Raw genomic sequence first — 22,472 nt, 5'->3', positions numbered from 1 at the left:
GAGCTTCTCCTTGGGGGGTCTCACATTTCAGCTACTTTATCCAACGTTACACTAAAAAAAAAAGTTCTGCAAAGTGTTTTCATAAGTTAGTGATATACTCATTTGTCAGCAAAATTTGACCACTGATGGACTAGAGTCTTGATTTGTCTATTTTATGTGAATATTTCATATTTTGTTGCAGAAATAATACTAGGGTGTTGATTTATAGGGTGTTGTTCCAGACCCTGTTTATGGAGTTCCATAACATACCAAAAGTACTAGGCCATATGTGCAATATAATATCTTTCAAAAATCCCAAACATTCAGAGTTTGAAAATATATGTATCTCCCAAGGCTTAACATAAGGACTTCTGAACCTAAAACAGAGAAAACAGGTGCCCATAGTTTTAGACTTCCAGGAAGTGAAAGTATCTAGAATATTCTCTTTCCCCGTGAAGAAAGGTAAAGTTCTGGGAATAAGATCCTCCAGACCTTCCTTATAGGAATTTCTGTGTGGAACACTGTATGTCTCTCATAACCCTGGACAATCTGACAAATAATGAATACATATTTTTTCTCTACAGCGATTCCTTTTCATTAAAAGCATATGTAATTTTCTTTTATGGGGAAAAAAGGAAACAAAAGAATTAGAAAAGAAGGGCCTGCTAGTGTGAGGACTGCTTCCTGTTCTAACAACAGTAACAATTTATTGTTTTTAGGAAATGAATCTCTGGATACAGAGCTTACAGAAACCTGCATCCAGAGACAAGTCAGATGGGTCTTAACTTGGGCTAAGCCACTTCAGGAGAACAGAACTTGCCAAAGAAAATGATGTTTCGAGTTTTGTTGTGCCTGATGATGTAAATAAATGGGTGGTCGGCATTGAATTCATCCTTGTGTTGCAGGATCCGGGATCCTGGCACCTCTATGGACTCCCCACCATCTTCGGTTATTTCTAAGCACGCTCTGTGAATGACATTCGATAGGGCCACTCCCTTGGTCTCTGACATTCCAGAGAAATCAGATGTATTTTCGTTAAAGATATTTTTCAGCCCTAGGTTTTCCAGACTAGCCTTGGGATCAATAATCTTTTCCACCTTAAACTTTGGAAGGGAGAGTTTGACTTTGGCATTAGCCATGGTGCTGGGATTGGTCCATTGCAACAGCGTCTCTGAGTTGAGTTGTTTTTCAATCTGAAGGACAGAAAGGAAAGGGAATTAGTTTTATTTATCTCCCAGTAGAAGAGATCTTGCATGATGGAAAACAAAGAATCCTTGTCAGTCGGATTCTGAAGCAGTGTAGGTGGAGCATCATCAAAGATGGCGAAGCACTTCTGGTAGTAACTAGTGTCTCCTGTAAAACCTACCCACCACGGGCTGTGTTCACCTCCCTCCCTCCAACAGGGCTCCCTTTGCACGGGAGCTCAGGAGAGCATGGTTTCATTGGTTTGTTTCAAGTTACAGAGTAGCTTTACAGAAAACAGATGCTGCAAACACAGGAGTGAAATGAATACAAAATTAGGAAGATCTTTATACATATTTCCTGGATTATGATTATCCTTTCTCTACGAGGAAATCTAGAATATTCATGGGCTGGGCCTGGCATCAAATTTAACAACTCAAATTGAAGGTAAAGTTACTGTTTAAAATTGGAACTTGAACTGTCTGAGTCATCCTTCAAGTTGTGGGTGGTGAAAGTGTCCATTTCAGGCGGTTTAAAAGTGAGCCATGGAATGCAGTATGAAGTGGTTCAGTCATAGAAATCTCTCACGGAGCAAACCTGGAATTGCCCCGTCCCTCCAACCTTCCCACGGGTTAAATGAGAAACAAAAGTGACGATTTCCTGACTGCAAGGGCGACACTGCACTACCACGACTCCTGTGGAGCCTACAAACACCAAGGAAAGGGCAGGGTCACAGAGTGTGGTGTTTTTCTAGGGGAAGGAACTACTGCATTCTCTTGCTAATCTGTTAGGATTACGTGTCTTTTTTCCCCTTTTTTATTTTTATTTTTACAGACTGCACTTTGATTCATTGCACACAAACGGGGTACAACTTTTTGTTTCTCTGGTTGCACGTGATGTAGATTCACACCATTTGTGTAATCATACATGCACATAGGGTAGTGATGTCTGTCTCAGTTATCATGATTACTTTTCAAGAATACTCTCTCATATAGGACATTTTATTAGGAGCAAAAGACTGTCAGAAGTAGGTAGAGTTTTTGGAGTGACAGGAGAAAACCCGTCTGTCACTCAAAAAGGCCACTTTGGAGGAGAAAAAAACCTGCCTCCGCTGTATATGCATTAAGGGTTGAATGGTGCCACCCAGTCCATATGCTGAAGTCCTAAAGGAAGTACCTCAGAAATATGATATTATTTGGAAATAAGGTCAACTGCAGATGTAATTAGCTAAAATGAGGCCATTAAGGTGCTCTAATCTGACTGAGGTCCTTATAAAAAGTAAGAAATTGGACAGTGGTAGATACACACAGGGAGAAAGCTATGTGTAGGTGAAGGAAGACATCAGTGTGGAGTGTCCACAAGCCAAAGGACAGCAAAGGTGGCCAGCAACCACTAGGAGCCAGGCGAGAAGCACGAGCCCACTCTCCCCAACAGCCCTCAGAAGGAACAACCAGCTGACACCCCAATCCTAGGACTGTGGCCTCTGGAACGGGGAGAAAATAAACATCTGTTGTTGAAGCCACCAGTGTGTGGCTCTGTATGAGGGCAGCCATTACAAATTCATACAGCAGGTATCCTCAACTATTCCTTCCTGAGACTCAAAAGACCGTTTCCTTGTGTTCTATTTCTTTAAGAAGAAATATATTGACACGTTTATGAGAGTATTTTAAGTAAGGTAAAATCCAAGACAATTGAATCATAGCTGAAAGATCAAGACATGAAATACAGAATAAAAAAAGAGGGAGAATAATACATCAAAGAAGAACAAGGACAGGAACTCATTCCAGTTATAAAAGGATGGGGACAGACGTGACAGGTAAGAGGGGGACTGGGTTACACTGCCCTTGCAAGTCAGGCAGTACCCAAGGCCTAACTGGGAACATACTCAATCTCTGCTCTTGAGCCCCCTCTTCCTTCCTGGCTAAGGGCTGAGGCCCAGGTGGAGGAGAAGCTAGAAAGGAAGCCAGGAGGGGAGGCCACGGAGGGAACGCAGCTGGGTAGAGGCGGAGAGCCCAGGGGAGTTAAAACTCATTCACAAGCAGATAAAACCACCACTTTCATTTAATCATGTGACTAAAACAATCTGTATAAATGTAATAATACTATAATTGGTATCATATAAAAATACATTTATATATATATGTAAGTATGCCTTTTATATTATAAAATAACATAAGAATATAATAACCTGCATAATACAAACATTTGAAGCATAATAAAATCTCATGTGCATTATATATATAACAAACAATTTTACTACACAGAGAGAACCCTAAGGTAAGCTGTGGACTTTAATAACAATGTATCAATACAATAATAGTGTATCAAAGGAAAGGTACTGAGATTTGATCAAAGGAATGAGATTTGATCAAATTGTTATGTGCATGTATGAATATCACATAAAGAATCCCACTGTTATGTATAATCATAATGCACCAAAAAATGAAATAAAATAAAAAATATATAAAATTTCAAAAAAAAGTTTCAGTACTCCTCATCAACTGTAACATAAGTACCACACTAGTACAAGATGCTAATAACTGGAGAAATTATAGGATTGGGAAAGAGAGTAAGACTATATGGGAAGCCGTGGTACTTTCCACTCACTTTTCTGTAAACCTAAAATAGTGTGCTAATAAATAAACAAATGAAGCTTTTGTTCTCAGGACAGTGGTCTGTGCAGACCATAGCAATTTGGGGTACTCCTGCTGAGATGAGAGTGGAGAATGTACCTCCAATCTCCCAGGCTCAGATCCTGGGTCCACATATCATTGCCTATTATGTGACCATGGGCTGGGTACCTACCCTCTGTGCCTCGGTTTCCCCATTGTTTCTAACCACAGGACTGCTGGAAGGATTAAATGAGATAATGCACTTGGGGAATGAAGCATCATTCCCAGCATATCGTCAGTGGCAAATAGATGTTGGTTTTTTTTTTTCATATGAAAGAGGAAAGGGCCCAGAAGCCCTTGGAGGTGACTGAGCCAGGTGGCGCGTGAGGCAGGGTTGCCGTGGGCTTCCACAGCCCTGCACAGCACGGTCCGGGCACCTCTTTGCCATGGTAGGGGCTCCTGCCTCCTACTAAGCCCTGCCTCCTCCTCACCTTCTCCAAGCCGGTGGACTCATCCTCCACATCCTTGGGTAGCAGGATGAGCATGCTGAGGTGCTTATTTTGAAAAGGAAGCTCTATGACCTTGCAGTTGATGTCATCGATGTTGCCCATACAGAACGTGGCCTCCATGTTCATCATCTGCACTGGTTTGGTGTCTGTCTATGGAAGGAGACAAGTTGGGACAGATTACTTTCAATTACGTTTAAGCACAAATATATAGACGCCATACATACACAAAAACGTAAATGCACACTTACACATACACACACATATATACATAAATATAGTTATATATATATATATATATATATACACACAAATTTGTTCATATGGTTTCAGATCATATGGCTCATGATTCAGCCACTGGGATCTGATTCATTCTGCACTGAAACCATCAAGCAGTGATCTGTGTTGAGTTTATAAACTCCTTTCAAAAATTATTCATGTCCTTTATAATTCCACATACTACACATTATATGAACTATAAATATATAATACTGTATTCACATACATAAAATATGAGCAGTAAGACAGTTTGACTGAAAATATATGAAAAGTTTAAGTTCGTCTCTATAGACACCTATGATTTTTAAGATCTTTAAACAAAGTCTTGGTGGAGCTGATTGAAAGTAAATTCTACTTGCAAAGCCACATATCCACTTACAGAGTGCTTCCTTAAAATACCTAATCGAGACCAGGCATGGTGGCGCATGCCTGGATTCCCGGAAGCTTGGAAAGCTGAGGCAAGAGAATCACAAGTTCAAAGTCAGCCTCAGCAAAAGTGAGGCACTAAACAACTTAGTGAGAACCTGTCTCTCAATAAAAATACAAAATAGGGCTGGGGATGTGGCTCAGTGGTTGAATGCCCCTGAGTTCAATCCCTGGTACTCCCCCCAAAAAATACATAATTAAAAAAGATGTAGCATAATGGAAAGACAAAATTGCATTGGATTTGCCCTCTCTGTTCATCTTTGAGACCCCCTCCTCCCTGTCCTGCACCTACTCAGATCTGAGCAGACGGAAAGCCTGGACTGGAGATATGAAGCCCAGGTCTTGGTCCCAAATGTGACACAAGCAGATGCTACAACCTAGAGCAAGTCTCTCAGCGTAAGCCTCAATTTCCTCGTCAGTGGAATGAGGAGATTGGGAAATTCAGAATAGTGGTTATGGCTGGGGATGGAGGAAGAGAAGAGAACATGGGGCGGGAGGTGGGGGGACGCACACAGCAGCCCAGCTGTTGTGACATTAGTTTTGTTAAACTATCTAAAATAAGTAAGGCAAAATGTTAAGTTCATGAAGTTGGTTGGTAAGTTCATTGGCCTTTCTTTTATTATTCACTATAATTTTTGTGTGCTTGAAATATTTTATGATTTTAAAAATGAGAATTTTTTTTTTTTTTCTGAAAGTCTCCTCCAGCTTCTGCACACTCCACCCTCCTCTTGTAACAGGGACAGGAAAGGGCCTTATCACTCAGGCCTTTTCTCCAGGGACCACCCAGACCTTTCCCTCTCTCGGCTCCCTTAACATCTGATCTCCTGCCTCTGCAACAGAGGGAACTGATTTCTGAAGAAAAACTAATTCATACTAAGAAGCAAGAGACTGATAGTAATTTAGGGTAACTGAACATCTTCATATGTACCTCCCATGGAATATTTTCCTGTTAACGGAATCTCTTTAGGGGAAGACTAGACTTCAAGCTTCATGTCCATCCTTTACCTCTCTGGGATTTTTCAAACAGTAAGCTGCACCTTACCCAACACCACTCTCAAGCACATCCCTGCCTTACTTATTTTGCTTTTTGTACAGACCTCTATCTAAGCACTTGCCACAGTGCTAGGAGTATTTGATGGCCATCTTTTCACCTCCCACCCCAATTAGAATATAGTCACGGCAGAAACCACATCTTGGTCTTGGGATATCCCACCATATAGTACCCTGTTTACTAAATATTTGATTGATGGATGATCAAAGACTTCAATGCTAAGTATAACCAGAAAGAGAATTATGACAGGAAAACAAGTTGCTTTAAAAATTAACTGATAATTCTTCCATTTATTTTTTAAAGAAGACACAGATTTGTCTAAAAATTTCCATCAGGCTAGACTGCTAACAGTTACTGAATGTGCACAGAGTTGTATTCTCCAAAAGCTGTCATCAATTTCACTTGTCAGCACTGAATTTTGGCACAATAATCCCATTTTCTGAAACACACATTGAGACATATTTTGAAAACAGGACTAAATAAAGACTAGCCCAGAAAATACAATATAAATACAGATTAAGCATCCCAAGCCTGAAAATCCAAAAATCCAAAATGCTCCAACTCCAAAACGTTTTGAGCACCAACAGCATGCCTATATGAAAACTATACTAGCACGAAAATTACACACATGGTCTCATGTTGCAGTCAAAACACAGGGCACTACGTTAGATTGAGGGGAGTGAAGGGAGGAGAAGGGGTTCAGGGGTAGGAAGGATAGTGGAGTGAAACAGATATTATTACTTCATGTACGTATGACTGTATGACCGATGTGATCCTACAATATGTATAATCAGAAAAATGAGAGATTACACTTCATTTATGTATGATTTAGCAAAATGTATACATGCATTCTACTGTCATGTACAACTAATCAGAACAAAATTTTTAAATTAATTTAAAAAACCACAGGGCACTAAAATAGCTACATAAAATTACCTTCATACTGTGTGCACAAGATGCATATGAAACATATATGAATTTTGTGTGTGCCCCTGGAACCTTAATGAGTAATGCCATTAAAACATGTTTTAGTTTTCACTTTGACATGCCTAGGGACCCCTTGCCGGCCCTTCCTATGGAGAAGAACCAATCACCAATCAAATGAGTCAGAGGAGGCTGGCTCCAGGATAGGACAACTGGCATGGACCACACTCCTCATGACTCAGTACAGACAGTGAAATCACATCCCACTTCAGCTCCAAAGCAAAGACAACACCAAGAAGCTGCAAAGACATGCTTAAAACTCAAGAAAATGTATGTGAAAAATTCAGAATCTGAAGAGTCCCATGTGTCCTCTGGAGCAGTCAGTCCTGTCCCTAGCAGCCAGCTTTAAGAAGACCGCTGCAGTTGGGAAGCTAAACTCAAGAAGAAGAAGTGGAAGGAGGACCTCCTGCCGCCCCCCCCCCCCTTGATATTTTGAGTAGGTAAAGAGCAAAAACAGTGGTGACTGGCCTCTTCTGGTAAAAAGTCAATGAGGCGTTGTCTGATATTGACGGTTTAACCTGAGGGGCTGGAGCTGGAGCTCAGTGGTAGAGCTCTTGTCTACCGTGCATGAGGCCTTGGGTTCAGTTCCCAGCACTTTAAACTGAGTTTGGGGAATTGACTGGTTATTCATTCGACAAATTTGCAGAGAACCTAATGGAATGTTAGAATCTGCCAGGAACAACAGACAGTGAGACATAAAAGCCATGGCATCTGCCATGATAAAGCCCACACACCAGTGGAGGGTCTAAGCAAGGAAACTGTTAGATTTTACTGGAAAAGTACCCTTGAGAGTGCGCAATGTGTGTCTAAAACCCACGGAAAAAAGCAAGAGCCATGGAAGCCAGGCCCACTAGCTTGTATCCTAGGCTTCCCTCTCAAGGTCCAGCATTAAGGGGCTGCTTATTAAGCAAAAGCAAATGACTGGCGCCAGGCACTTGTGGCTCAGGGAGAGGTTAGAATTGATGCGTAGGTGCATCAGGTGAGTAAGTACCCTTCAAGTATGGTCGCAACTCAAACGTTGCTGCAGGTCTGAGTTCTTCACGCTACTCACCTCCCACAAAAGGAGACCAAACCACATCTTCACATGGATCCCTGTGTTGCCCTAGGCTCTCCCATAAAACGGGTCGATTTTCCTGTCTCAGTTGTTTGGTTTCTTTTACAAAAGAGGCACTTCACCTATGTCTATGAGTTAGTTATCTTTGACATAGTCACCACCAGGACTAATGAAACCGCCCTGCAAAACAGGCTTCTAACCCTTCCCTATAACAACTCCTAGGGGTGCAGATGGGTAAGCTGTTCTTTCTTCTTGGGAGCCAAGAAAGTGTTTCAAAGCATCTTTTAATTACACATTAAAATATCCAAAATGGCCGGGCACAGTAGCACACACCTGTAATCCCAGCGGTTCAGGAGGCTGAGGCAAGAGGATCGCAAGTTAAAAGTCAGCCTCAGCAAAAGTGAGGTGCTAAGCAGTGACACCTTGTCTCTAAATACAAAATAGGGCTGGGGCTGGGGCTCAGTGGTCAAGTGCCTCTGAGTTCAATCCCCCCGTGGGTACCAAAAAAAAAAAAAAAAAAAAAATCCAAATTGGGCTGGGGCTGGGGCTCAGTGATAGCTTGCCTAGCATTTGTGAGGCCCTGGGTTCCACCCCCAGCACTGAAATTAATTAATTAATTTAATACTCATATTATGGACTTCACTATCAATCAGTAATAAGTTGAAATCACAGAGAAGTTAGTCAATCAGGAAATGATTCCTAAGTGATCTGGGCCTCACAATAATCCAAAGGCTTCTGATAGAAGGGTTTAGGGTGCTTGTTTTCTTCTCATTCCTTTTCTTCTCTTGCTGAAGACCCCTGTGCCCTCATTTTCCTCGGTGGAATGAATTCCGGAAACCTCCCTGCCACACACACACCCCTGCCTTGCCACAATGGGCAGGATCTGTAGTAGGACCCCTCGACCATCACATGTGGCCACATACCTTGCTGACTCTGAAAGGGCATTCTTTTGTTTCTGATTCAGGGAATTTCTTCATCCATTTTCCAACAAAGTAGGCAGCATTGACCACGAGGATTTTGGTCTGGTCATTTACACTGTTGTCAGACAAAATATTCTCAAAGTGACCTGCAAACAATTTTAGAAAACCACAAACAGCAGTTATCCTTCCAACCACATCTGCTACACACAAGCACGTTCATTCACTGGGGATTTACCGCTTGCTGGATGGGCACCAGGTAAGGCCTGGTAGCCCAGTCATCTCATTTCAGGAATCTTTTCTCACCTTCCATCTTGCCACCAGACTTACTGAAGAAACCTAGGATTGGAAGTCAGATTTCCTGACTCTAAGCTTGTGCTCCTGGGCAAAATGTCCCTTGCTTTATGCCTGGCCCTGTGCCCAGCATTTTCACATATATTATCTTACTTTTTTCACAATGTCCCTAGAAGACAAAGATCATCTTCATTTTAAAATTGAGGAAATTAGACTCAGAGAGGCCAAGGGGCTGTCCTAGTTCACTCAGCTGAAAAGCTTGATGCCAAGACAGGCACTTCCCTTCACCCTATCCCTCTCCACTCCTTTTACTCCTTGCAGGCAGGTTATCTGTCCCAGGGTCAGCTATGATCACCAGAACCTCAAACACAACTGCAATTATTATGGCCCTTAAATTCTCAACAGACAAACAATACAACAGTGATAATCCCTTTATACAAAGAAATTCTTATATTTGAATAGCACTTGACATTTTTACTAGTTTTCATTTACCTAATCTCTGATTTTCACATCAATTCTTGGCTCCCACTTCCTGGGTTTGGACCATGTACACAGGACCTTGGTTTAATGTTCTGCTATCGCATTCTTAAAATTTTTAATAAAATTTTCAGTAAAGAGTTTTATTGAAATCCTGCCTTTTCATTTTCTCACTGACTCTGTGAATTATGTATCTGTTCCTGCCAGATATGTGTGTTGAATATGTAATAGTTTTATTGAAGAAATGAAGAATGAAGAAGTTTTTAATCCAGTAAGTGGCAAAGCTTCAATTTAATTCCTGAGCCTCCATTTCCAAATTCAGAAGTCTTTTCATGCAACTACCTTCTCCAGTCAAAAACCCTAAATGCACTGAGATTTTAAAACAAAAGTCTGGGGCTGGGGTTGTAGCTCAGTGGTGGAGTGCTTGCCTAGCATGTGTGACATACTGGGTTTGATTCTCAGTACCACATATAATTAAGTGAAATAAAGGTCCATTGACAACTAAAAAAAATTTTTTTTAAAAAGTCTGAGAGAGGGGCTGGGGTTGTGGCTCAGTGGTAGAGCGCTTGCCTAGCAAGCATGAGGCCCTGGGTTCTATTCTCAGCACCACATGAAAATAAAATAAAGGTACTGTGCCCACCTACAACTAAAAACAAAAAAAAAAAAAAAAAAAAGTCTAAGAGAAAATACAATTGCTTAGGAATTCTAGAAGCAAAGCTATAACACAGCAATTTAAGCAGGAGCTGCTTTTTGTTTATAATTTTTAAAGAAAAGCTTAACCTAGCATTATGTACACCAGAGTTTCTCTCTACAGAAGAACCCAAGAAATTGTATTTCAATAATGTAAATATAGGTAGACAGGTAAGTGCGTAGGTTTGCGTGTGTGCACACGTGTATATATCTAAGTCTACCATTTGTTGGTAGATATTATCTAACTTGATTCTCAAAACAACCACATAAAACTTAAATAGCACATGCCCCCATTTTACAGTTCTAAAAATTGAGGTTCCTTGTCCAGATACCATGGTTGATAAGCAGCAGTGGCTGGATTTGAACCTAGGTCCTAAATGACTTCAGAGTTCCTGTGGATTTTGTGTCCTTCCAGGTGGACCTCATTAATCATGTGTTAGCACAGAGGCCAGAGTGCTCTGGGCTCTGCTCATTCTCACAGGAAGTGTGTCTCCCTCCCTGGGAAGTGTATCCTTCCATACCAGCCGGAGCTGCCTTGGGCTTCCCTCCGTATGCTCATGCTATAACTAAAGCCTCTGGAAAAGGAGACATAGCCATTGGCTTGCAATTCAAGTCATCTCAGTTCCAACTTCTTCCATCAAGGAAGGCAACTCTAAGGGAGGTTTAATGGAGGGCGGTGGGGTTGAGGCAGAGAGAAGCCTGGAAAGCACTGGGCAGAGGCAGCAGGGCAGGTGCTACCAAGGGACACAGGACTGTCAAAAAGCAGCATAAGGACTGTGAGACTCAGGACGAGCTTCCACTGCATTTGTTTTCTCATTTTGTCTTCCTGTGTTTATACGTAATGAGACCTTTTGTCCTCCTTAATAAATGTGTAGAATTTTTGAGCCAGAAGTGATATCAAGGATCATCAAATTATACCAATCCTTCCATTTCCAGACTTTAAAGCTGGACTCGTGATTTGCCCAAAGCCCCACTCTGTCAGAGGCACACTGTGGCTCCACCCGGCATGAGGCACTTGTCAGAGGGCAAGGCAAAGTGGACCAGCACACAAACACCACTAATTTCTGCCAAGCGATGAGATACAAGAAATTCCTAGAAAGGCAACTTGTTGACATGCTTGATGGGCAAAATCCAACCTGGATAAAAACATCCAAGGAATCCTCCAGATGCTCGATTTTTATGCTTGGCGCAAGGATTCATGAGAAGGGAAGGTCTGTTTATTCAGCCACTTATAGCAGAACAAGTAGAGGGTACTTGCCGTCTGTGAGATCCTTAATGGAGCTGTTGATCTGACCTTTCGTTTCTTCTAGTTTATCCTTGAAGTCCACGGTTTCCAATTCTTTTGCATACGGTCTCTTTGTAGAGCTGATGAACTCCTGAAAAACATCCAGTTTGTAGATTCACAAAGTACTTAAAATCTGTAATCAAGCTATTATGTTGTTACACAGTTCTAACAAAAGGATTCTTAAATACATTACCGTGGGTACACTTTCAAATTTGGTAACACTAAATGAATTAAAACCTCATATAGAAGTCAGTGCATTTTCTTTGCATTAACTTTCATTCATTGAATTATAAGACAATATCAATTATTAAATGCATCCATCAATTTAGTATCTGCTTCCAAGAAACCAAAAGAAACACTATTTTAAATATACACAATTACAAAATAAGTTCCAATTTCAGAAACATTAAAACTATGTATTATATCATAGAGAAAATACAGAAAAGAGAACTATGAGCAGAAAATCCTTATCCTCCCTGAAATAGATATGCTAAAGATCTTTGACTCTCAGAACATGGTTCAAGGATCAGGAGCCACAGCATCAAGTGGCACCTTGTTAGGAATCGAGGATCTTGGGCCCGACCTTAGGCCTACTGACTCAGAGGGGTGCATTTTAACAAGACTCCCAGGCATTTCATCTGCATGTTAAAATTTGAAACATAATGCTATAGAGAGCACAGCATTGGCTCTAACTTTAGTGCTCGTTTAAAATGCAAAACCCTAAATCCCATCACCATTGATCTTGGTTCAAGACATGGAGGACAAGAATATGACTTCTGACAAACACCCAGGTAGTTCTGGTGCAGAATAGCCCTCCTCAGATCACATCTGTTTTACTATTTAACTAGAAATCTGCAGGTGCTCTGAGCCTAGAAAAGCAACAGAAAACAACCTAAAAATATATAAAAATTAAATTTAAAAAAAAAAGACCTTGCAACTCCTAGTTCGGTTAAAATTCCAAATGTTGAATGAAGGTTAAACCAAACTGAAAATAACTTGAATGTCACATCCCTTCACTTCTAAGCACTGGGCTCCTTGCACTTCTTCAGAGCAGCTAAGGCCTTAGCCAGTCGAGTTAGCTTCAGATAACTGCAACTCAGCCTTGTCTGAGTCAGCAGGCGCCAACTAAGAGCATCAAAAAGCCTCAGCAAGATGAAGGCCCTCCTTTATCCTCTCTGCAACAAAGATGCATTGAGAATCTCCTTAAGGACCACCTGGGGGCTTTGAAAGTTTTTCCATACCCAGCTCCAACTCACATCTCAATTTTGTTTAATTTCCCAGATGATTTTTAGAACAAAAATGGTTGCGTGTCTGTGTCTTCAAAGACCAAGAATAAACTCACAACAATAACTAGCCACTTATGTGTCCTCAAAGGGTCTCAACAAAACAAATACTTAATGCAGAAAGGTGTAATATAATGACAAAATGCTTTGCTGGAGGTCTAGCTTTTAGATTTAGAAAGTTTGAAATTCTGACCATCCAAACAAAAACTGAATCAACTCTTTCTTACTAAAGTAGAGGGGGAATCTCCCTGTAGTCTAGACTGTTGGCTATGTGTTTCAGATAGACTTGAAAACATTACGATACACCCTGGGATTAAGAATCAAAATGTTCTTACAGAATTGCTTCAAGAAATAGCTGAACTTAAATAACCAGAGCTGCCTTGTTTAGAAACGCACCTGACCAGCTTAGTAAACAAAACCAATTTGTGACTGAGGAAAAGGGCTAGTTTCCAGTTTATTCTTTGTATTGATTTTGAGGAACATCAAGAGAACATTCTGTGCACAAATGAGATGGGGAGCTTAAAACACTGTCCGGCCATATGCTCTGCTGTTTAAAGAGGAAAAAGATTAACTCATGAGTTTTTTCACTCCTTGTCTCCAGGGATACATTTTTTAGGTGGCTGGATACCCCACTCACTCAGAAAGGAAGCTGGAAGGAAGCATAGGAGGTATGAGTGTTTGAAAGGGAAAAGGGAAGCCCACAAGCTGTCTCCACTTGAAGCTAGAAGGTGTGACTGCTGTTGAATTCCACAACATTCAACCTCTCCAGGGGGACTGATTAATCTTAAGAAGGCTTAGATCAAAAAAGAACATCCTCGAAATGTTGCAAGGTCAAATGCTATCCCTGGGGGGAAAGTTACACTTTGCTAATTGCTTTAAACGACTTACTGTAGAAGGGTTCAGTGATTTGTCTACATAGAGCCTCTTGATTAGTTTCAAAGAGTAGAAGGAACTAAGTTTATTGACATCCGAGGTGACTGTTTGAAATCCAAAGGGCACATCTTTGACATTTTCAAGATGAAGGACCTGGTAAGAGAAGAAGCCCATTAGCAAAAAGCATTTCCTCTTTCTGCTGAAGTGGACAGCAGGGGAGGACAGCCACCGCAGCACACAGAGCACCTCTGCTTCAGTGCTCCCATAAAGCAAAGCCTGGCCTCAGCACTGCGGACCTTTGGGGCTGGGCACTTCTTTGCTGGGAAGGCCTGTTCTGGATGTGGCGGAATGCTTAGCAGCATCCCTGACCAAGTAGATGCCAGTAGCACTCCTCCTATTCTTAACAGCCGAAACATCCAGTGTCAGATGTCCCCAGGGTGGGCAGGGGAGGGCAAAACCGTCCCTGTTTGAGAAACACTATCAGAAAGATACTCTTCTTAATGAGCCAGGGGAAAGGTGGGCATTTCTTCAAAATGGCGCCACTTAATGCTCACACAAAAGGATTTCCCCCCTGGGGAAAATGAAGCTGGGTTATAATTTCTATCCAATTTAGAGACCAAAACAGGGATTCACACCATGAGAGACAAACACCAGGCAGGTGTAAGAGTCCGGGACAGAGGTGCCAGGAGCCTCAGCCCATCTCCCTTAGACGCTTTAGCAAGTGCTGAATGGGCTGCTGCACGATTTCTGACCCACAGCTCTGACAACCCCGGGGGCTGCCTGGAACTCTAGCTGCCTGGGAGAGCGAGAGTCCGATAGCTTTCTCCAGAAGAAAGGCAATCTTCTCCAGGCCTTCAGATCCTCACCGGCCCCTCTGTAAAATCAACTGAGAATGCCTATTTTTCTGAGTTCTGAGGATCTACAGGTATTATATTTAAAACACCTAAAATATATGGATATAAACTGTCTGTTATCCTTACAGTGGTATTATAAGCCATTTAAAATTCAGATGCTGTCATCTGAAGGGCTTAAATCCTTTTATTTTCTTCCTAACTTATATTTTGTCCCAACCAACCGCCAAGCATCTCTTCTGCTTTGTGGCACTGCAAAATGTGACTTCAGCTAGGACGAGTCTATCCTCCCTCCACAGCTCTGACACCGCACCTCAAGTCACACCACCAAATGGGGCATGTGGCACCAGTGAGTCACACAGCCTCAGCGCTGCAGGGCCAAACTGGCTGGTCCAAGGTTCTGCAAGCTCTCATGCCTAACGATAAGAGAACAAGCCAGAAGATGACAGGGCCCCCGGTGACTACTGCTGGGGACCAGCTGCCTGTACGAGGCCTTCCTTTATTGGTGTTGAGGAGCAGACCTGCCACCAGGAAGTGGTCTTTTCAGCCCTTCTCAATTGGGAGAAAGGAAATGAGGAAGAGGACTTGGGGTAGAAAACGTAGGAGGAGCAGTTCAGATGAGAAGGTGCAGCTCCTCTTCCCAGGACCGAAATCTCTTCTCCAAGCCCCACTCAGTTTCAAGCCTAAACTCTTCATCCTGACCTAAATAATATTTGCGGGTCATAATTCCAGGATATTTATGAATACAAGAAGGTCTTCCCTTTTTAAATGCTTACAAATTCCTGGAAAGAAAGACCGCTAATCCAAGAGCAGTCAACGTTAGTAATATTAAAGGAATGAAATTGGGAGGACACTCACCTACTGTCCACAAGCACACGAGGACATAAAAATGTAACCATCGGGAAAATCATCTCATCTGAAGGTCTAAGAACCTTACAAAGCTAGATAGTCCATCATGGTCAAAAAGAAATTAAAACATCTATGTGTGTGTGTGTGTGTGTGTGTGTGTGTGTGTGTGTGTGTGTGTAAAACACATCTCATGCTTCTCAAATGGGATGGGAAGCCCCCAGGGAGTACTCCAAAACATAAACACAATTCATTGTATTTGTCCATGCTACTTGAAGGCAGAAAATTTTAAATGTTACTTCTCTATTAAAATAAGTGTGGATACATTTTAGTGCAGAATGCAAATGAACTTGCATCCTAAAGCAAGAAGCTGTAAATAAATTTTGCACCAAGGTAAAATGCTTTGTTCTGTCTGAGCACAGGATGGGGATGGAGGGTAAATTTACACTCTTTAAGCTCCGGGTATTTTCAGTGGAACATTTAATATACAATTTACAATGTGACAGGTGAAAGATGTCAGGTGACTTGTTGAAGGCCATCGGCAAATGGCAACCTGTGATTGCCTAGCAGATCCCCAGTTTCTCCATTGCAACCAGGTGCCTGCTGTAGCACGGGCTGCAGGACACATAAATGAGCTTTCACATTTAAAAATAGATTAAGTGAATCTGGAAATGACAGTTGGACTCCACCATGACCAACTCAGAAACAAGTCTGTTTCTTTCTCTAGTTCCTGCCTATGGGTTCTGATAACTGTATCCCCACTTAAAGTCAAAACAAGGTGGGGTCTGGGGGTGATGGTTACCTGCCCAATTTCATTTGCTGTGTCACCTTTGGCGCCTACTTGAGCAAGTGACAGAGAAGTGGAGAGACAGATTGGGGAGAAAAGCACATTGCCCACTGACTCCTTTTCACACAGTTGTTTGAACAGGTCAACAGCAAACGCTGAATTTGCCAGTCGCAAAGCATCCATCCTGGGCCTGGAATCAAAGACAAAGGAAAGGTGAATTTTCAACGCTTTTTTAAAGTGTTCTCAACTGCATTCTGCCAACACAGTAAGAATTCTTTTTCAAAAAATGGTTTTAGGTAGGAAGAAGGAAAGTTCAGTAAATTCAGAAAGAAAATCGTGGGGAAGAGTCTGAAGGCATGAGGAGTTCTTCATTGTGTGCCACGCTGCCCAGAATCTCCAAATTCGGGCCTGTCAGCCACACAGCCATGGTCAGGAACCTATAAGCCACTGTTTCCTCACATTAGTGGTCAAAGCAGTTGACCGCACCAATCAAAATCACTTGGTTTTATTTATCACACATGATTTCAATTAGGATTTTGGTTAGGTCATACAAAATTGACTTTTTTGTAGATTGCAAACAAATTGCAGCAGTTTGGCCATGGTTCAGTTGATCTTTATTAAGTAATATAAGTGTTTCCTCCTAAAAGACATGTGGAACTCCTAATTCCTAGCCTGTGAATGTGACCCTATTTGGAAATGGGGTCTCTGCAAATTTAATTAGTTAAGATGAGGTCATACTAGAATTAGGTGAGCCGTGACCCCATATAACCAGTGTCCTTAGAAGAACAGGAGAAAAAACACAGACACACAGAGGGAAGATGGCATACATGCACCCAGACACAGGGAGCAAACATGGCACTGAACATCTTCAGGTAGTACGTGAGTCCTGAAGTTGGGAGAAATCTCCACTACTCAGTAGAGGGCTTCCTGTGGCCAGGGCTGGCAGACCCGCTAGTCAAATGCACAGGATGGCAATGCACACTTATACCTGAACAGAAATTCACAACGCAAAGACATGAGAATAAGATCAAGCAGTGGTCCCCTGATCTTCAAATATTTCTGCAGAATTCTTTGATGGGACATATTGCCTGCATAGAATGAATCCAAAAATATAATACGTCTACATCTCAGAGTCTGGAGAAGCAATTTCATTAGTAAAAATACAGCCTTGTTGAACCCGTTCATGCTCACGCTCATTGGTCATTTCCCCCTGACCACTGACCTCCTCCTTCTCCTACATCCCTGATAAGTAGAGCCAGTGCACTCAGGCCAGCGCACCCCCTGCAAACCTACCACAGGTGATTTAAAGTCATGGTGGGTGTCATGCTCTTCTCTAAAGCCCACAACCACATTCCTTCTCCTCTCGGAATAGAGGCAGACCTACGGATGACATCGCAACCCAGTGGAAGCTGACCAGCATTAGGTGGTACTGAGACCAGCAGTGTGTCCTGAGACAAAAATGGAATACTGTGGAGTGTTTCAACCAGCACACCCACCACTGGGAAAATTAAAAGGAACTCTTCACAAAAGGTTTGGGGAATGTGTACAAGAGACTTTCAGAACGGGAAGTCTGGCTTCTTCTTGCAGCAAATTTAACACTGAAAATGTTCAGTTGATCTACAACTAAAATTCAATGTGTACATGGAGTGATGAGTTATTTCTTCACCAAATTTAGATCCCTGCAAACTTTTCAACGTTTCCACAACTTAAAGCCTAATCACATTGATAATAATACGAAAACATACAAACTGTTTTAACAAACACAAGTAGTTCTCCCTAGCAAGGGTGTACTAACCACCCCCCCGCCCCGCAAGAAGACCAATTGTAATAATTTTGCATAGTCGGTAAAATCAACTGGAATTTTAGTGATTTCTTTTGGGCACAAAAACTGTGCTGCAGACCCTGCATTAATCTGTTGAAGGAGTTTGACTGCAAACACTAGGAATGGATCCAGGAGGTGGCCCAGAAGTGAGGAAATATCCATTTTACCATTTTGTTCAACTAATATATCATTCATTCATTGTAACACTTTGAGATACATTTACCCTAAATGACTCCATGATACAGCTTTTACTACAACTAATTACACAATACATGCTATATTTAATGTGAGACTTAGATCTAGGTCCCTGTTAGAGAATGTAAGCTGAGGGAGCTCAGTGAGTTGCTCAGTGCATGAGTCCAGACCTGTTCACCTTCCTGTCCTGATGCCTTCTGCATCCCTTCTCAGAAAATTCTCTATGCCAGTAAGAGCATACAGCCCTTAATATTTAAGGTCCCAGTACAGCAGTATTTGTTGATGCTGGTCAAAGCTATCAGAAAAGTTATGTATGTGAAAAGGGCCATAGTGGCAAACAACCACCAATTAAGAAATCAATCAAACACTGCATGATAAACCTGATCAGTTGTTCAGTGTTTAGTCCCAAATAACCTAAAATACTATAAAGCTGACCTGAGGTAGCTCAAGAGATGACTTGGCTACAACCAACTGCCCCTACTGTGTTGCAAGACAATTAAAGCACAAATCCTCAGCAGTGTTAGCAATGTTCTTCCGGGATAGTGTCAAGCCCCTGCATAGACCATTTTGCATTGGATAAATGTTATAAAATATCATAGGTACAAAAATAGAGATTAGCAATTCCTACCCAGTGAATTTACACATCGAATGGGCTTGTGTTCAAAGTATTAAAATCATTGCAATATTTTTCCATTTTATTATCATCACCTTGTTACAGAGATAGATTTGTTTTCATGAAAATCTTGTAATGATATTAATAATGATAAGCGTATTCATAACTCCAATGTAGAAAGCACTACACCTTTCAGCCACTTCAAAGTTTTAAAGGTTTTTTGGTTTGTTTCTTTTTTGTTTTGTTTTTGCCGTGCTGGAGATCAAACCTAGGACCTCATGCATACCAGGCAAGCACTCCACCACTGAGCCACATCCCCAGAGAGGCACTTTTATGTTAACCAGAGACTAGTGGGATGGAAATTTAATTAGTAAAATTGTTTTACTAATTTAATTAGTAAAACAAATGTTGTTTTAAGAATGTATATTAAAGCAACTTATTTTTGCAATTTTTTGCAGAGGTGTTCTAAAATCATAAACCTTTAAAGTGGAACAAAATCTTGGAGTGGGATCTAGTCTGGCCCCGCCTCTTCATTTTGCAATTGAGGAAAGTGAAGCAGGATGAAGATGAAGCGATTCTCCCAGGCCACCCACGCAGGAGCGAGTGGCAAAACCAGACCTGGAACACTTTTCTTCTACCTCCCAGCCTCGTACTTCCCACCACACCTTACCACCTTCTTTCTTGGTAATTCTGGCTTTGCTAACATTTGTTCTCTCAGAAGTTTCTCACGTTCCAAAATCCCATGTGTCCTGAATGACCCCTAAGATATCTCGTGTATTTTTTTAAACCAACATAAAGCTTTTCTCCAGTGATTTTCTTACTTGAAGGAGCTCTGGTTCTTTCTGCCATTTACACTGCAGACTCCTACTATTAAAATGCTGCCATTTCATAGGCAGGTCAAGCACTGAGGTGGGGTGAGCACAGCATGGCTCCTGCCTCCATCGGGCTACGGGCTAGGGCAAGCTAAGGGTTTCGCTAGGGAGCACAAGTTACCATGGAAGCACTCGGCAACAACAAACCCATACTGGAAATCTCAGTGTCACCTCCTCAGAGACAGTGACATCTATATGAGTCACACTCAAAGTCAGTCCTAAAGGTAAATTAGAACTTAGCCATGCAAAGATATGGGCCAGAAAGAACTGGTGCAACTCAGAGACTATCAGGGGCCCCAAATGAATGGCGACCCATGCAGGAAGATGGGGAGGGTGCTCACTTCTCTGGACCTCTAGCTTGTCATTGACCCAGGTATAAAGTTTGTAAGACATCAAGGCCATTTGAGTGAGACAAAGGGCCTATGGATAGGGTGACTCTATACTCCACTTTGCCTGGGACAATCTGGTTCACATCTGCTGTGCTGGCATTAGGAACAGTGCCCCTTCACTGTCAAGCACGCTCCTATTTGAACACTATGGTTCATCCTACTCCCAGACCATCTACCTAACTGTTCTGCACTCAGGTACACAAACACACACACACAGAGCTATGTGCGGAGTTTTTTCATTCTATAAAAACTGAACATTGACTCTGTCCAGGTACTGTGGTATCTTTTAACCTTCCCTGCCTCATTTATAGAAGGAGCCATATGTCGAAAAATCTTTCTTAGACCTTGAGTGTAGCCAATCCTTGAGAAATCTTGCTATTATATACAATGGGATGATTAAATACACAACCTCTCTAAATACTCCAACTCTAGGAGTAAAGTCAGTACCAGGTTAAGAAAATGAGAATCTTTTTAGCTTATTCAGGGTGGAAGAATATTATGAGGATTAAATGAAGTGACTCAGTGAGTAAATGAATATGGAAAGTGCCTTGGTAGGAGAAAAGTTCGCTGCAGTCATGAGTAATACAGTTCACTGCTTTGCTGTCCAATGGCAGAGGAGCCTCCACTTGACTTAGATATTCTGAAACATCATATCTGCTCCTGTTTCTTTAAAAGCCTGACCTTGACCACAGACCATCCCAATGCCACCTAACAACAAATGAGTGCCAAACTGGGCCACACCAGAATGGCCCAAACTGCTGAGACTGCAAGCCCCAAAGTCAATTTGCAACCCAGAGGGACTGAAGTGGCCCAATTCAAGGCGTTAGGAAGCAAAGATAAAGCTGCTGACTCATTTTCTGTGGAGAGTCCTTTCCTCAGACAGACTCCCATCTCTCCACCCACCAAAGAGCCCATCAAACGCTTGCACTGATTGATGGTGCCTGGTGTGCAGAACCCACCTACTTTTATTGAAAACCTCTTGGGAGACGGAGGGAGTCAAAAGATGTTAAGAGCAGCGTGGGGCATCCAGAACATCCCTAAGCTGCAAGTTGGAAGGCCGGATCCAGGATCTTTCAGCCATTCCACCTACAAGCTGTGTGACTTCGGGCACTTCTACCCTGTGAGCCTCATCTATGCAACAAGAGGGCTCAACAAACATGTCAAGTCCTCTAGTGCTGAGGATTCAGTTACACGTCTATGCAACAACTTGACATCTTAAACGGGTTTTAAGTGTGATTAGCTTACATTAAGCCATAAAAAAATAAAATAAAATAGAGCCCGTGAGGAAAAGAAAAAAAAAAAAAAAAAAAAAAAACCTACAAGCCAGTCCAACTTAAAACAATTAAAAGTCCACGAATCCACTTTGGAAATGTGCAGCTTTGTTTAAAGTAGTCCAAACCCCAGAAATAGAGAAGGAGAACACCTTCTGCCTAGAACAACGCATTTGCCAGTAGATAAACGTCAACATCATGCTTAAAATGTCATTAGGAAGAACAATCAGTAATCAGTAAAGTCTGAATTTCGACCCCACAGTGCCAACCAGAAGGGGGACCTGGACCCACACCTTCTCAACTTTCTCCGGCTTTTAAGAACCACGCCCTTTCTGAGAAGAGCATTGCAAAATTTACCCGGAGTTCCAAAGCAGGGCTGAGAATGTCCTGGTGAATCACGGCGGCGCTCCACCACCACCAAAGCCTTCCACGTAGGTTATTTCTTCACGTCCTTACCGTGTGTCGGGCGATTTTAAACCCTACATGGCATTTCTGGCGCCCGAAGGGCTGGAAGCTGGAACTGTCGCAGATATGGGGGATGAAGCTAGCTGACCACCCACCAAAGAAACCCGTCCGGTCCACATAGGTCTCCGACTGGAGTCAGCTCCAATACCACTCAACGAACTGTCCTAGAAGAGGAAATCACAGCCCTGCGCCCCCACTTTGCTTACCTGGAGTTACAGTTATGCTGGAAAATGAGTGGCAAGGGAAAAGGCAAGCGCGGAGCTCGGAGGCCTGGAAGTGCAAGCTGCGCTGTGCCGGGCGGGAGGACCCGGCTCACCTGAGCCGCGCCCGCCTCTCCCACCGCGACCACGCCCAGCCCGCGCCCTGGGCCCGCCCACCCGGCGCTCTCCGCTCTTACTCACGCCTCTTGGCAGCTGGTCCGGGATTGAAACAGATGATTCAGGCTGAAGTTGCTGTTGTCTGCACAGCT

The 22,472-nt window shown here is 42.3% G+C and overlaps 1 protein-coding gene across 1 annotated transcript; it reads right to left on the bottom strand.

The window, feature by feature from the left end:
- Positions 1-383: 383 nt before the first annotated feature.
- Positions 384-22,356, bottom strand: SERPINB5 (serpin family B member 5). The gene is made up of 7 exons (XM_079109260.1): positions 22,210-22,356; positions 16,392-16,566; positions 13,908-14,045; positions 11,710-11,827; positions 8,997-9,139; positions 4,265-4,432; positions 384-1,172 (listed from the first exon to the last, which is right to left on the bottom strand). Exons 2-7 carry the CDS (start codon positions 16,557-16,559, stop codon positions 771-773), a joined length of 1,137 nt encoding a protein of 378 aa, XP_078965386.1. The 5' UTR covers positions 16,560-16,566; positions 22,210-22,356; the 3' UTR covers positions 384-770.
- Positions 22,357-22,472: the final 116 nt, after the last annotated feature.

This window comes from Sciurus vulgaris (genome assembly GCF_902686455.1).
Source record: "Sciurus vulgaris genome assembly, chromosome: 13".
In the NCBI taxonomy this organism is placed as follows: Eukaryota; Metazoa; Chordata; class Mammalia; order Rodentia; family Sciuridae; genus Sciurus; species Sciurus vulgaris.
This window is presented reverse-complemented; position numbering and strand designations above follow the sequence as displayed.

Coding starts and splice junctions, on each gene's coding strand:
- SERPINB5 (XM_079109260.1), bottom strand. CDS start 16,559: ATGGATGCTTTGCGACTGGCAAATTCAGCGTTTGCTGTTGACCTGTTC. Junction 4,433..8,996: donor GCCCTTTCAGAGTCAGCAAG/GTATGTGGCCAC, acceptor CTCCTTCCATAG/ACAGACACCAAACCAGTGCA. Junction 1,173..4,264: donor AGTCCACCGGCTTGGAGAAG/GTGAGGAGGAGG, acceptor TCTGTCCTTCAG/ATTGAAAAACAACTCAACTC.